Source organism: Eretmochelys imbricata, chromosome 6, assembly GCF_965152235.1.
Source record: "Eretmochelys imbricata isolate rEreImb1 chromosome 6, rEreImb1.hap1, whole genome shotgun sequence".
NCBI lineage: Eukaryota > Metazoa > Chordata > Testudines > Cheloniidae > Eretmochelys > Eretmochelys imbricata.
This window is the reverse complement of record NC_135577.1, coordinates 121174539-121187238: the sequence shown is the minus strand read 5'-3', so window position 1 is coordinate 121187238 and position 12700 is coordinate 121174539. Positions and strand designations below refer to the sequence as shown.

Here is a 12700-nt window from a genome sequence, read left to right as displayed (position 1 = left end):
AGGTAGGCATAGGTCAGTAGGTTTCCGGTATAGGGTAGTGGTTATGTGACCATCGCTATTTAGCGCCATAGTGTCCAGGAAGTGTGTCGTCGTCGTCACCCCCCCCCCCCCCCCCCCCGCTGTTCCTCAGACATTCTTGTCAACTGCTGGAAATGGCCCACCTTGATTATCACTACAAAAGGTCGTCCCCCCCGCCCCCTCCGCTCTCCTCCTGGTAATAGCTCACCTTACCTGATCACTCTCGTTACAGTGTGTATGGCAACACCCATTGTTTCATGTTCTCTGTGTATATAAATCTCCCCACTGTATTTTCCACTGAATGCATCCAATGAAGTGAGCTGTAGCTCATGAAAGCTTGTGCTCAAATAAATTTGTTAGCCTCTAAGGTGCCACAAGTCCTCCTTTTCTTTTTAATTTTGAGTGTCCATGGAGCAGAATAATATGACCCTTTCCTGGGTTACAAATCCTCTGCTGGAGTGCATAAAATCCAAAAAGCCAGAAATGACCTTTACACATACAGCACAGCATAGTTTCCATGGATCCAAATGACTGAAGAATCAGGCCTTCACTCTTATGTTTCTGTTATTGCTGACAGTAACACTCATTAGTGACTGATTATGGGGAATTTCACGTTCATTTGTTGCCACATGTTATTGACTTAAACATCCCTCTTTCAAGTATAATCTCGGATGTCATTGCGTAGGTGTTTCTGAGTAACACAGTGCTGTGTTCTACAATTAAACACTGGAAATTGAATACAGTGAAATGTACTGTGTTAATGATAAATACATTTTCAAGTTGTAAAAATTTATCTATCTAGCATCTATGCACCCACCCTATGTTCTACTCTCACCACCACGACCATCACCTTTTCCTCTGGCTGTTTTGTCAGACTAATCCTCCTTTGTTTTTTGTCAAAATGCCTAAAATCAAAGCACATTTTTTCAAGTTGGCTCAAAATGAAAAGTTTCCACCTAACTTGAAATTTTTCGATTACTGAAAAGTTTTGGAAAAGTTTTTGGTTTTGGTTCAAAAACTTTGTTTCAAATTTTCAGAATTGCTCGGGAACCAAAAACATCCATTCTTCACCCAGCTCTATCTTTTCTTTGATCTCTATTTCCACTTATGTCATTAAGTCTTAACTTCTGCACAAATTGTTTACAATGCGGTAAATATTATTGAGAGTCTAACTTTAAAATATAAAGCAGTGGCAGTCTACAAAGCATACCCCATGGGTATGGTAACTTTAAAAACAGTAACCCATGCTTAGCCATTAGTTAGACTTGTGCAACCATTTTCATAACATTTATTATAGCAGCGTGTAGAGGCCCCAGCTGAGATCAATGCCCCATTGTGCTGGGCACTACACACACACACATAGTAAGACACCGTCACTTTTTCCAAAGGGTGTTAGTCTAAATAAACAAAACAGACAAAGGATGGGAGAAAGGAAGTATTACTTCATTTTACAGATGGGGAGCTGAGGCATAGAGATTGTGACGTGCTGCAGGTTATAGAGGAAGCCTGTTGCGGAGTCAGATATTGAGCCTTGATTTCTCAAGTCCCAGTCCTTTTCTTAGCCACAACATCACAGATTTCAGTGGATGCTGGATCGTGCTCTAATGTAGGGCTTGTCTATTGTGCTTCCTATGCTGAAAAAAGATGGAAGTTTTTATTGCCCTTTTGTGCTTGGATTTGTATTCCTTTCTCTTTCCCTTATCAACTTATTTTGCTTAATAGAATTTTTAACTGTAATGATTGCTATAGTAATCTGTGCTTGTAGAAACCCAGGACTTTGCTAGTACATGCAAGAAGATTTACAGCAAAGTCAGTTTGCGCATTGATTTGAACAAATGATCAATAAATGTAAGACTTAAAGCTCCGCAATGTGTGTGTAATGGAAAAGGTTCCAAGATATCTGTTTTGAGTCGGACTAATGTCCTTGGGAAGTGAAATGAAATATGTCCAATGGATTTTTAGATAAACTTGTATCCAGCTCACTTTTCCCCCTTCTGCCTACTGAAACTGTACTGTAAGTGAATAGCATTGTGATGCACAATAGCTTCTACCAACGGAGGTGTGCAATAGTAATGCATCCGTTTTTAAAACTTAGTTTCCTTTTTACTGTAATCAAAAAAGCCAGGGTACATGCCTCTGTACAGGGTGAACTGATGTGCTTTGTGCATGGACAGCCATAGTTTTTTGGGTTTTGTTTTACAAGATGTAGACTTACTTTCCTAGATCCTTGATTATACTGAATGGAATGTGTGCCTGGATTATACCAGCTGGACTGTTGCACGTAGGGCTGCCAGCCCTCCAGGATTGTCCTGGAGTCTATAGGAATTAAAGGTTAATCTTTAATAAAAGATTGTCATGTGATGAAAGCTCCAGGAATACGTCCAACCAAAATTGGCAAATCCCAGCTGCATGGCTTGTAAATTCTTTGAGGCGCTGACCATCATTCTTCTGTGTTTGCATTGTGCTCATAACAATGGGGCCCCGATCCCTGAATGGGCCCCTGGAGGCTGCCCCATTACAAAAAAACAAATAATTTTATTAATTAAAATTAAAATTCAGCCAGATAAACTCTTGTATGCTAAAAAAGCCACGGAACTTGCCTCTCAGGTCCTGAGGCTGATGCACGCACTGGTCTGTTCCTGGGGCCATTTGTAATGTGGATGGTCAACATGTTTAACTGCAGCTCCAAAACATCCATCAGACAACATGATTTTAGGATGCCAGATTCTCTGATGAAAATCCACATCCCTGGGATCAGTGTTCACTTTGGAAACACCCCTTTCTGCTCTGCCTGGACATTTATTTAATGTCCCTATAAAAGCCTTGACGTATGTCTAGCTGCTGGAGACGATGATGCTGTGAGAATGTTCCAGTCTCCTGGTGACTGGCATGTTTCTTAACGAGACTTGAAAGTAAAAATAGATGGTTTCTCTATAAGCAAAAAATGTGGTCAACCTAACGGCTGTCTTAAACACAAAACCCTAGCACAACGGGAACTCTAGGGCAGCGGAGCATCTCTTTGTGAATCTCTTAATTCTAAAAATATAGCTTCTATTTCCAGCTCTTGCCAATGGAGCTGGGTATGAGGGAGGACTCTTTCTGTGGCAAACTGAACTCAGGTGCTAGTTTCAGGATGATACCATGTTCTTTTTCAAGTCACAACCATGGCCTGCCTTGAGCTCCATAGGTCATCCAGTGGCAAAGCAGAGTAGACAGAGTGGTGAGACGCAGGAGACTTCTGCAGCAAATCTGGTAGATTACTGAAGTAGTTCTTGCATCCCTTGTACAAGCCATGCTCATTCTACCTCTGAGCACTGGAATGAACTCTGGAGCTTTGGGTTCAGTTCCTGCCCTTACCACAGCCTTTCTGTGTGACCTTGGGCAAGTCACTTACCTTCGCTGTGCATCAGTTCCCCATCTGTAGAATAGGAACTGGTATCATCCCTTCTCTAGCAATTTGCCAGTCTTGTGTGTTTAGACTGTAAGGTCTTTGGGACTGATGCTGGCTCTTGCTATGTGTTTATACAGCACCTAACACAGTGGGGGCAGCAATCTTGGTTGGGCCTTCTAGGTGCTGCTGTAATACAAATAATAAGAATGTGGATGCTGGGAGTAGTCTACTTCCATGAGGATATGCAGAGTAAGAAGTGATTATTCAAGTTGGCTGGGAAGGTCCTAGTTACCCATTCTGCATCATGCTTGTCTTAGACATATTACTTCATATGGAGCTTTAACTCTCTGTTCTGTACAGTTACTCTCAGCCTGCTGTCATAAATACGAAGTTTGGGTCCAGCTCTTGCTTAGATGGGTGTACTTGGTAAAATGCATGTCTTTCTAAATTGTAATAAGGGCATTTTCCAGAAGGAACTGGGCAAAGAGATTTACATCCTACTGGCTTCTGGAATCCGCTTGTGATGCCAAAGTTAAACAGGGGTCATGAATAATAAAGATAATTATCATCATTGATCCTGAGAAATCAATAGTTTTTGGGAGGGTGGGAGGTTCTGTGGCAGTCATTCTGCTGTGTTGTAGCTCTCTATTGACTTACATCACCTACCTGATTTTTTTTATTTTTTTATTGATTTATTTGTGATTAAAATTGTGTTTGTATTTTTGCCCCACCAGGATGAACTTGACCTCACAGACAAACACCGAGAAGCCATGTTTGCACTTCCGGCAGAAAAGAAATGGCAGATCTACTGCAGTAAGAAAAAAGTAAGAGACTTTGGTTCTGCGTGTCCGCGTGTGAGCGAAATGGACATGGGTTTGTCTTCTGTATTCCTTATTTTCTGGAAAAGTTCTTTAAAATTTATTAGAAAGCAGTAACCTTTCTATAAGGCTTGTTGAACCATACTGTAGCATTGAATAAGAACGCATCTGTACTACGGAGTACTAGAGAAAGTCTCAGGAAAAAAAATATAGAAAGCATCTTCTTGCCTGCTAAATTCATTGGATTTTAGAGTAACTTCTACAAAACTCTGATCTATTTCTGTGGGGCTCGAAATGGTTTTATCCCTTTTTAAGTTCTAGAACACTTCAGTGTAAAGGATGTTTGACCACCTGCCCTCCCCCAATTAAATATAGATTCCCTCCCCCTACCCCAACACATACACATTGATGAGGATCAGACTATTTCGTCCCTTCCCCAGAATACCTCCCTCCAAGGCCTTGAAATTGCCACAAACCACTTTCTAGCCAAGCAGGAGTGGGAAGGAATCTCTGCAGTGCTGAAGTCTCTTGCTCTTGGCTAGAGGAGTTTCTGCTGAATTATGCACACAACAGTTGTTCCCTCTCTTCCTCCACCCTCCCCACCCCCCCCCCCCCCTTGAATGCACTGCTGTTGTGATCTGCAGCTCCACCAGCCATCAGAGGGTGGTCCCAAGAATCCAGTCCTGATTTTTCATGATGGCAGGCTCTGTTGAAATAGCTTTCCGTTTTCATTCTGAAAACCTGCTGACTTGACTATGAATTTGAGATTAGTATTGCAAAAATATAGGAATTCTAGACTGGATCAGACCTGAGGTTCATCTAGTCTAGTATTTGATCTCTGGCAGCGGCTATCACCGAATGCTTTGGAGGGCAGTGTAGGAACCCCGCAGTAGGGAAATGTGGTTAATCTGCCCCTGACGCTAGGTTTCTTGTTAGTGACTGGCTTAAGCTCCAAAGTCTGAGGTTTAATATTCCTTTCAAAGTTTTGCTGTCATTGGCTCTTCATATGGATATCAAGAATAATTAATCTCTTTTTAGAATCATGTTCTTGGACTCAATGACTTCCAGTGACAGTGAGTTCCACAGTCTAATTACACATTGTGTGAAAGTTTCTTTCCATCAGTATTGAATTTGCCACCCTTTAATTTAATTGAATGTCCCCTTGCTCTTGTGTTATGAGACAGAGAATGATCTCCCTTTCTCCAAAAATATTGGAATAAACATTGGCTGCATTATGGAAGACCTGGAAAACTCTGCTGTACAGTAGCTGGGGTGGGAAGTTTTATAGGGCATAAAGGCTGAGATGGTAAGGTATAGTCCAAAGAAGACTGAATATAATTTGTATACTTGACTGCTTTCACTATGAAGTTTGTCATCTTCCAGGTGATGGATGGCCCCCACGTATCTTACACTGAAATCTTCTAGAATTAAAAAGGGATAAAGCCAGTAGGGTTCTACAGAATTAAAATAACGTGACTCTGATAAAAACCAAGACTGTCATTAAATCACCAATTCATTAATAAAGAAATTGTCTGAAACCGTGTTAATTGGACTGTAGGCACAGTAGAATCCAGGTACGATACAGCACTGGCTGCCTTTTCCATGTCTGATGGAGTGAAATCTTGATGCCCTCCTAATGGGCACACAACTGCAAAGTTTGAATTTACGCACAAGTGGCATGAGCATATCTGTTAGTGCTATTAAATTTCCTGTTAGAAAATGGAGTATAAGTGATGTATAGATGTATATGCATATGTTTCTAACACCTCTGCTCCTGGTAACCAGCATTGTAGGGTAAGGGCAGTCAAAGACCTGTTTTTGTTTTTAATAATAATGATACTGTCTCTTCTAACAACTGAACAACTTATAAAACTGGGAAGGGAGGAGACTGGCTTTGAAGTGGTTACAAAATATAGCGCCATACCTTAAATAGTTCTTCTATTGACCTGATCACTCCCCACCACAGTTGCCATTAAACGTGACATTGGGAGGGAAGGGAAAAGACAACTTCATGCTGTTGAAATGATGCCATTGAAACTATTAACATCGACTAAGGCATTTTAAAAAACTCTTTCCCCTTTTCTTCCCAACAGCCATCTTCTTGTCCTTTTCGTTAGCCTAATGTTCTGATGGCCCATGATTTATTCAGTGCATTAAATCATTCCTCACACTGGTCAGATGGTGAATCTCTCTTCTTCTCTCTTCTCCCCAGTTATCCTCTTATAGTTTGTACTGAGAGGGCTTTAAAGTGCTAGCTCTTTAATGGGTGGGGCAAGTCAAATCTAGGGATGGGTTGACCCTGGGGAGTTTGGGATTCACAACAGAGCTCACTAACCTTTTCCTCTCTCCCCCCACATACCCTCCCCTGCCTGTAATTTTAAACCAAGGAGAGCTGCCAGAGTTCAGATGTGCTGAGAGAGAGACAAGTCTGATCAGATACGAGATAGTGATCTACTTGCAGCTCATACATTGTGTCTGGTGTTTCTAAGGCACCTAGGATTTAAACTGTCTGGCCAGGAGTTCCGCAACCCCCCTTTATTGTGGGTGGTCTCCTCTAAGCAGAGTACAAGCTGTTTTTGTATGTTTTTGATGTTTTTGAGCCCATGATGCTCCTGGGTTCAAAATTAGTTAGTGTCCATGCGTCCCTAATAACTTCTTTTTGTTAGGGAGACAAATTCTTCTACTTGTTCCATAAAACTCACCTCCAGTGATGGCTTCCAGGGCCTGCGATGCACCCAAACATGGCTTTTTTTTTTTTCTTTTCAATTTTGGACAATGCTTTATGGAGAAGTCCCCTGAAAGGATTCAATCTTGAGGTGGAGAGCTTGTGTCTAGCCATGGAGTTCTAGAATGCGAGGGGTCGTGGAATTTGACAGCTGGACTCATTGCCTATGCCAGCAGTTCAGTGGTGGATCCATCGCATACTAGTAATTTTTCAACCTTGCTGGAAAAGTTGGACGTGAAATACCAGAGATTTCTGGGGTCCTCTCGTAAATTGCATCCACTCTTTTTAAAGGCATAAGTCTCCTACTATGTACTATTCAGTGGCACCAACCCTTTCCTTCGTGATGTTAGGCCAACAGAAGGCTTATACTGCTCTTGTAGGATTACGTTGGAAGCCTCTAGTGAATAACATTGAAATCTATCATACAATAAGACTAAAACGTCTCGGGCTTAAATTTGAGGGGAGAAGAAAAGTTAACAAATTAATAGGCACAGTTCTTAACCAGCAAGACAAGAAGAAGAAAATTCTGGTTCATCACTGCCTCCAGGTTCGATGGTGTCATCCACTAGCACATTTGGATAAGCACAGGAGCAATTAAGTCTTAAATCAAGCACAACCCTATAATTATATGGTGAATGGAGCCTACATGTTATCTAACCTGTTGGAGTAGGGTTTTGCCGGGACTAACATACTCTCTTCATTCCCTGTTCCAGCACATGCACGCCTTACAAATTGCTTGCAACAGTTTGACCTCGCAAGGATTTTTAAAGTAACTAATCAAAGAAATATATTGGGTCTTAAAAATGTAATCCTGTGGAGCAATTGGATTCCAGTAATTCTGGGTTACATTCAGGTACCCTGCTCTCCTCCCTAATCTGGTGGTTCTTAGCCACTCCCACTCTGAACATGTGATAACCCTGGCAGCCTGGGTTAGCCACAGAGCATGTGAAGAATCTTATTTCCAAGTAAATATGTAGTCGATCTGAGGGAGGGAATAAATGCTGCTGAACAAATGCTTTAACAGGTAGGTATAGGTTCTAGAACAGTGGCCACCAACGAGTCAGCCAGTTGATCGCGATCTCCAGGCCACTAAAAGCCAGCGACGCAGCGGGGCTCAAGCGGGCTGCCTGCCTGCCCTGGCCCCACACCGCTCCCGCAAGCAGCTGGCTACTGGCATGTCTCTGTCCCCCCTGGGTGAAGGGGGGAAGTTGACTCCATGCACTCCCCCTGCCCTCAGCACCATCCCCGCAGCTCCCATTGGCCAGCAACCTGGATCTGTAAACCACAACTGACACTAATAAGTAAAACGCATAAAATGTCCAATGGATTCTGTGAGATTAGGTGCAGTGTGACCATATGACCCCTGTACCCAAACTCCCTCCCAGAGCTTGCACCCCTCACTCCTGCACCCTAACCGCCTGCCCCAGACTCAGCCTGGAGCCCCCTCCCACACTCCGAACCCCTCGCCCCAGGCCCAGCCCAGAACCTGCACCCCAACCCCCTGCCCCAGCCCGGTGAAAGCAAGTGAGGGTGGGGGAGAGTGAGAGGGGAATAGAGTGAGTGGGGTGGGGCTTTGGGGAAGGGGTGAGGTAGATCCTAAATTGATTTTAAGTTCAAAAAGTGATCTTGTGCGTAAAAAGGTTGGAGACCACCATTCTAGAAGGAAGAAATTGCAAGTTTTAAAATTCAGGGGAGACCATTTTATATCTGGGATGCCTTAGGTGTTGAGATTTCATGGTGAGGATCTCAGGTTAACAATCTAAGCAAAATTGTTGATTCTGATCAGCTGCTTTGTTATAGATCTCGCTTGGGTATTTTAAAAAAAATAAATGCAAACCATCTACGTGCTAGTCTCGAATATCTAGCTCCTCAGCAAAAAGCTGGAAGGTCTCTTTGATATTCTCTAGCTAGAAACACATTCTGTTTTTCAGCAGGGAAGGATGGTCCATGGATTAGGACTGGGGCTTACCTACGTTGCCTTAAATTGCTAAGCACATTCAGAGTGGCCAAGGTTGTCACATGACTCTGTGTAGGTTGAAATTTTTGGATTGCCTGGCCCTGATTTAATATCAAGTCATTGTCTGAAACAATTAAAATGTAGTTTAACACTGACTCCTGCCTGGCTGGACCAATGAGATTGGCTCCAGCACTGTTTGACTGAATTAAGCTGACTCTCTTCTCAGCCAGTGAGGTCCACGATGTGTCAACTGTGGCAGCTCTTGCACCTGTCTTTGATGGTGCTGGCTACTGTCAGAGACCAGACACTGGACTAGATGGTCTTTGGGGTGACCTAGTATGACAAGTTCTGCACCCCATTTCTAGGGTCCCCCGTCTTCCTTTTATTCGGTGCTGCTTCTCTGCTCTGACCTTGAAGCAGGCTTAGATATTCACAGTTGCAGATCAGGACCAAAACAGGGCTCACTAGCAATCAAGCCTCCTCAGAGAGGGCAGCGAGGCAGTGCAGAGTTTCAAAGTAGCCGTCTGTGAACAGACAGTGCATCATCAATGACCTCCTCCCCTTTGGGGTTTGCTTCCAAATCTCCTGTCTTTTCAGGGTCCAAAACCCAAAAGGCCATGCTCGAGTCATGGTCACATGTGTTCTCGGATAGGAGACAATTCTCATGGCTTTACTGTGACACAATCTCCTGTCCCTGGACACTATAATTTAAACATGCTGTCTAAGTCCTAAAGCTTCTGCAAATGAATGAAGTTGCATCATCCTGCAATAACTGGGCTGGTACTTTAAGCCCTAACTCCACTCTGTCTTCTAAGGGTATGTGTACACTACAGCAGGATCTGTAAATCCCTGTTTGGGTAGATGTACCCACACTGGCTCTGATTAAGCTAGCATTATAAAAAAAAAAAGCAGTGTACCTACGGCGGCATGGGTGGCGCCTTTATACAACACCAGGTAGGGCCTTAGTTATCTATTCCGGTGGCTAGCCTGTGCCACCACGGCTACTCTGCTGTTGTTAGCACAGTAGCTCAATCAAAGCTAGCACGGATGCATCTACCCAAGCTGGAAATCGCACCTCCAGCTACAAGGTAGAAGTATCTTCAGTTGTAGCAGGAATCTGTTTTGCTCTGAAAGGCGCTGGCCTATGGCGGACTCCACATCAAGGGTCCCATGGCATAGCGGACTGTGGCGGCTGCTGAGGAGGTACGCGGTTGCCCCATATCAAAGGCATGTGATACCCCCTTCAAAGCCACGTGTGCACAAAACAATGAAACACCAACAGACGTGCCAAGACTTTTTTTTTTTTTTTTCCTTTTAATGCTATGGTAGTTGACAAAAGAGACTGGAGCATTTCAGAGTCCTGAGAACGCTTGCTTCTGTGACAGGAATGTGACATCTGTTCCCAGCTTCTGGCAAACAGAGGCTTGGGATGCTCAGACACTCATGAGACCCTTAACTTTTATATTTGAAGGGTGGGGAGGGGAGAGTGGCATTCATGGCCAAATTTTGCGAGGGGTTGTCTTTCAACCTATTGACTTCGGCCTTCAGGTCAGTCACTTTGTAGCATGTACATGACTGGCTCATCCAAATGACATCATGTGAGACTGCACCGTGCCCTCACTGGAAAGCTGAGTTGTAACCCTTGGGGTGGGAGCAAGGCTTTGCACGATCCTATCAGTACCCACACAACCTTGCCGCATGACAGCCCCAGCGCGGCAGCTGCTCCTCCTGACTTGCAGCAGCTGTAGCCACCATCTTGGATTCACATGGTTTTCTGGCTCTCTCACAACTGGCTGCTTTGATTCTTAAACTGATGGTGCTGGAAGTATTACAAGATGGCAGCTGATGAGAAACAAAACAACCCTACTTAGAGGGATTTGAATTGATTATTTAGTGGGAGCCATGTCGGGGGGAGAAAAAGCCATGTTATGTACAATAGCAAGTCTGTGGGCAGTGACCCAAACAGGGAGTGGAGCAAGCATTAAACAGAACAGTCATGCAGCACTCGGATCAGGAAAGGGATTTAAGGATTATTGTAGAAAGATCCTTTGAAGTTGTCAGTCCAGTGTATGGCTATAATAAAGAAGGGTAAAGAGGATACGGATATGCATCAACAGAAGGATAAAATACAAATTTAAAAGTAATATTATCGGACAAAGACTTGTTTTATAACTAATCTAAACCACTTTCTTCTCTGCTGTTCCTTTTCTCCTAGAAAGGACTTTGTTAGAAAGTGTGGGGGGGAAGGGGAGCAATTCTAGCTTTTAAGTTTTTTGGCTTTGAGGTCAGGATAGAGAGTGCTTCAAGATGACCCTACGGCAGAGAAGTCCCAGTTACAAAGTGAGTAAATAAATAACATTTATTCCGTAGCACCTCTTAATTGCAAAACGTCATGGCCCATTTCAGCTGAAGTACAAACTTCAGTCTGTTGAAGAAGCTCCCAAGTCAGATGGGGAAATGCAGGGTTCATGCAGAACCTGATCACACATAACCATGTGGAATGGGCTGCTAGCTAGAATCTGCTGTAACAAATACAGTAGGGCTATGACTTTTTAAAAACTAACTCTCTGGCCACATACTACATTTGTAAAAGCAGAGTGCGGGTTGGGAAGGAATGAAACATTAGCTGAAGAGACGGTACAACTCAGAGCAGTATGAGTAATGTGATTTTTGAAAGTGCAAAGACATCTTAGTGCAATTACTATCAGGTGCAAATAAGTGAAATATTGAACAGTGTGCAGTTAAAGTCCACATTTGAAATCTAAACTCTCAAGTCAGGATTCTACTGTAGTATAAACTGGAAACAACTAAGTGCAGAGTGGATTTTGAAGAAGAATGGGGTAAATAGAAAAGTGATTGTTAAATGATCTCCCCCCACCCTCCAGCCAAAAGACCTTTTTTCCTGTGTCAGTGCCTTTCACCTGTATCTCTGGGGATCTTCATATTCCGGTTAACAATTGTGTTCATATCTTTGTCCGGTGGCTTATTTAGTAGTTTGGCGAGATATCTGTATCTCCTTCACTTGAAAACCATTTTCACCGTGGTACTGGAGACTGACAAAGATATTTAAAAAAAAAAAAAAAAAATCACTTGGAATTTTGCCCTGTTTGGTCATCTGGGTTGAATGAAAAACATTTCACGGCCTGTTTGCATCCTGAATATGCCTACAATTGTTGTTGCTACAACAGGTTGAAATATTATGCCAGATGCAGCATTCTGCAGATGATATTTTTAACTTTTCTCACTGCAAGGTACAGAAAATGGCTGTTTACATGGCTGGGGGTGTTTTTCAATAGGAAATGTTTGTAGTTCTTATCTTTAAAGGTAATTCCCTTTTTAGTTCCAATCACAACACACTCTTTTGTTTAAGAGAGGTTTTTCCCAGTCTCCGGCCAAAAACTGCATCTGTTAGCAATCTTTTGGATTTTAAACTGAAGCTTTTTAAACAATGAACCATCTGACCATGAAGGCATCTGGTCATGCTGTATTTGCTTATTGTTAGAATAATTTTTAAACCTTGGGAAAAGCAAGGAGTGTGTGTAGCGGGGTGTTAGCATTAGAGAAAATAGACTGGTGTATAATGCAATGTGCTTATCAGGATGCTGAGGTTATCGGATCAAGGAGCAATCCTATTAAATTTCAGCACTTCTCGGCAACACTTGTTCTAAGCAGTACCATTTCAAAAGCATTTGGCATTGTAGTGGAGAACATTATTAGTTGCGTGTTGATTAAATGGACACCTTCTGAAACTAAGTGGCTGGGGTGAAGCTAAATATTTAGAGGGCCAATGT

At 42.9% G+C, this 12700-nt stretch overlaps 1 protein-coding gene across 2 annotated transcripts in view; it reads left to right on the top strand.

The window, feature by feature from the left end:
- Positions 1-12700, top strand: part of DAAM1 (dishevelled associated activator of morphogenesis 1) — a 189446-nt gene that overhangs the window by 89856 nt on the left and 86890 nt on the right. For both annotated transcript variants that reach the window (XM_077819544.1, XM_077819543.1), the window contains exon 3: positions 4144-4233. In XM_077819544.1, the coding sequence (XP_077675670.1) occupies positions 4144-4233 (90 nt within the window). The remainder of the gene's footprint in view (positions 1-4143; positions 4234-12700) is intronic.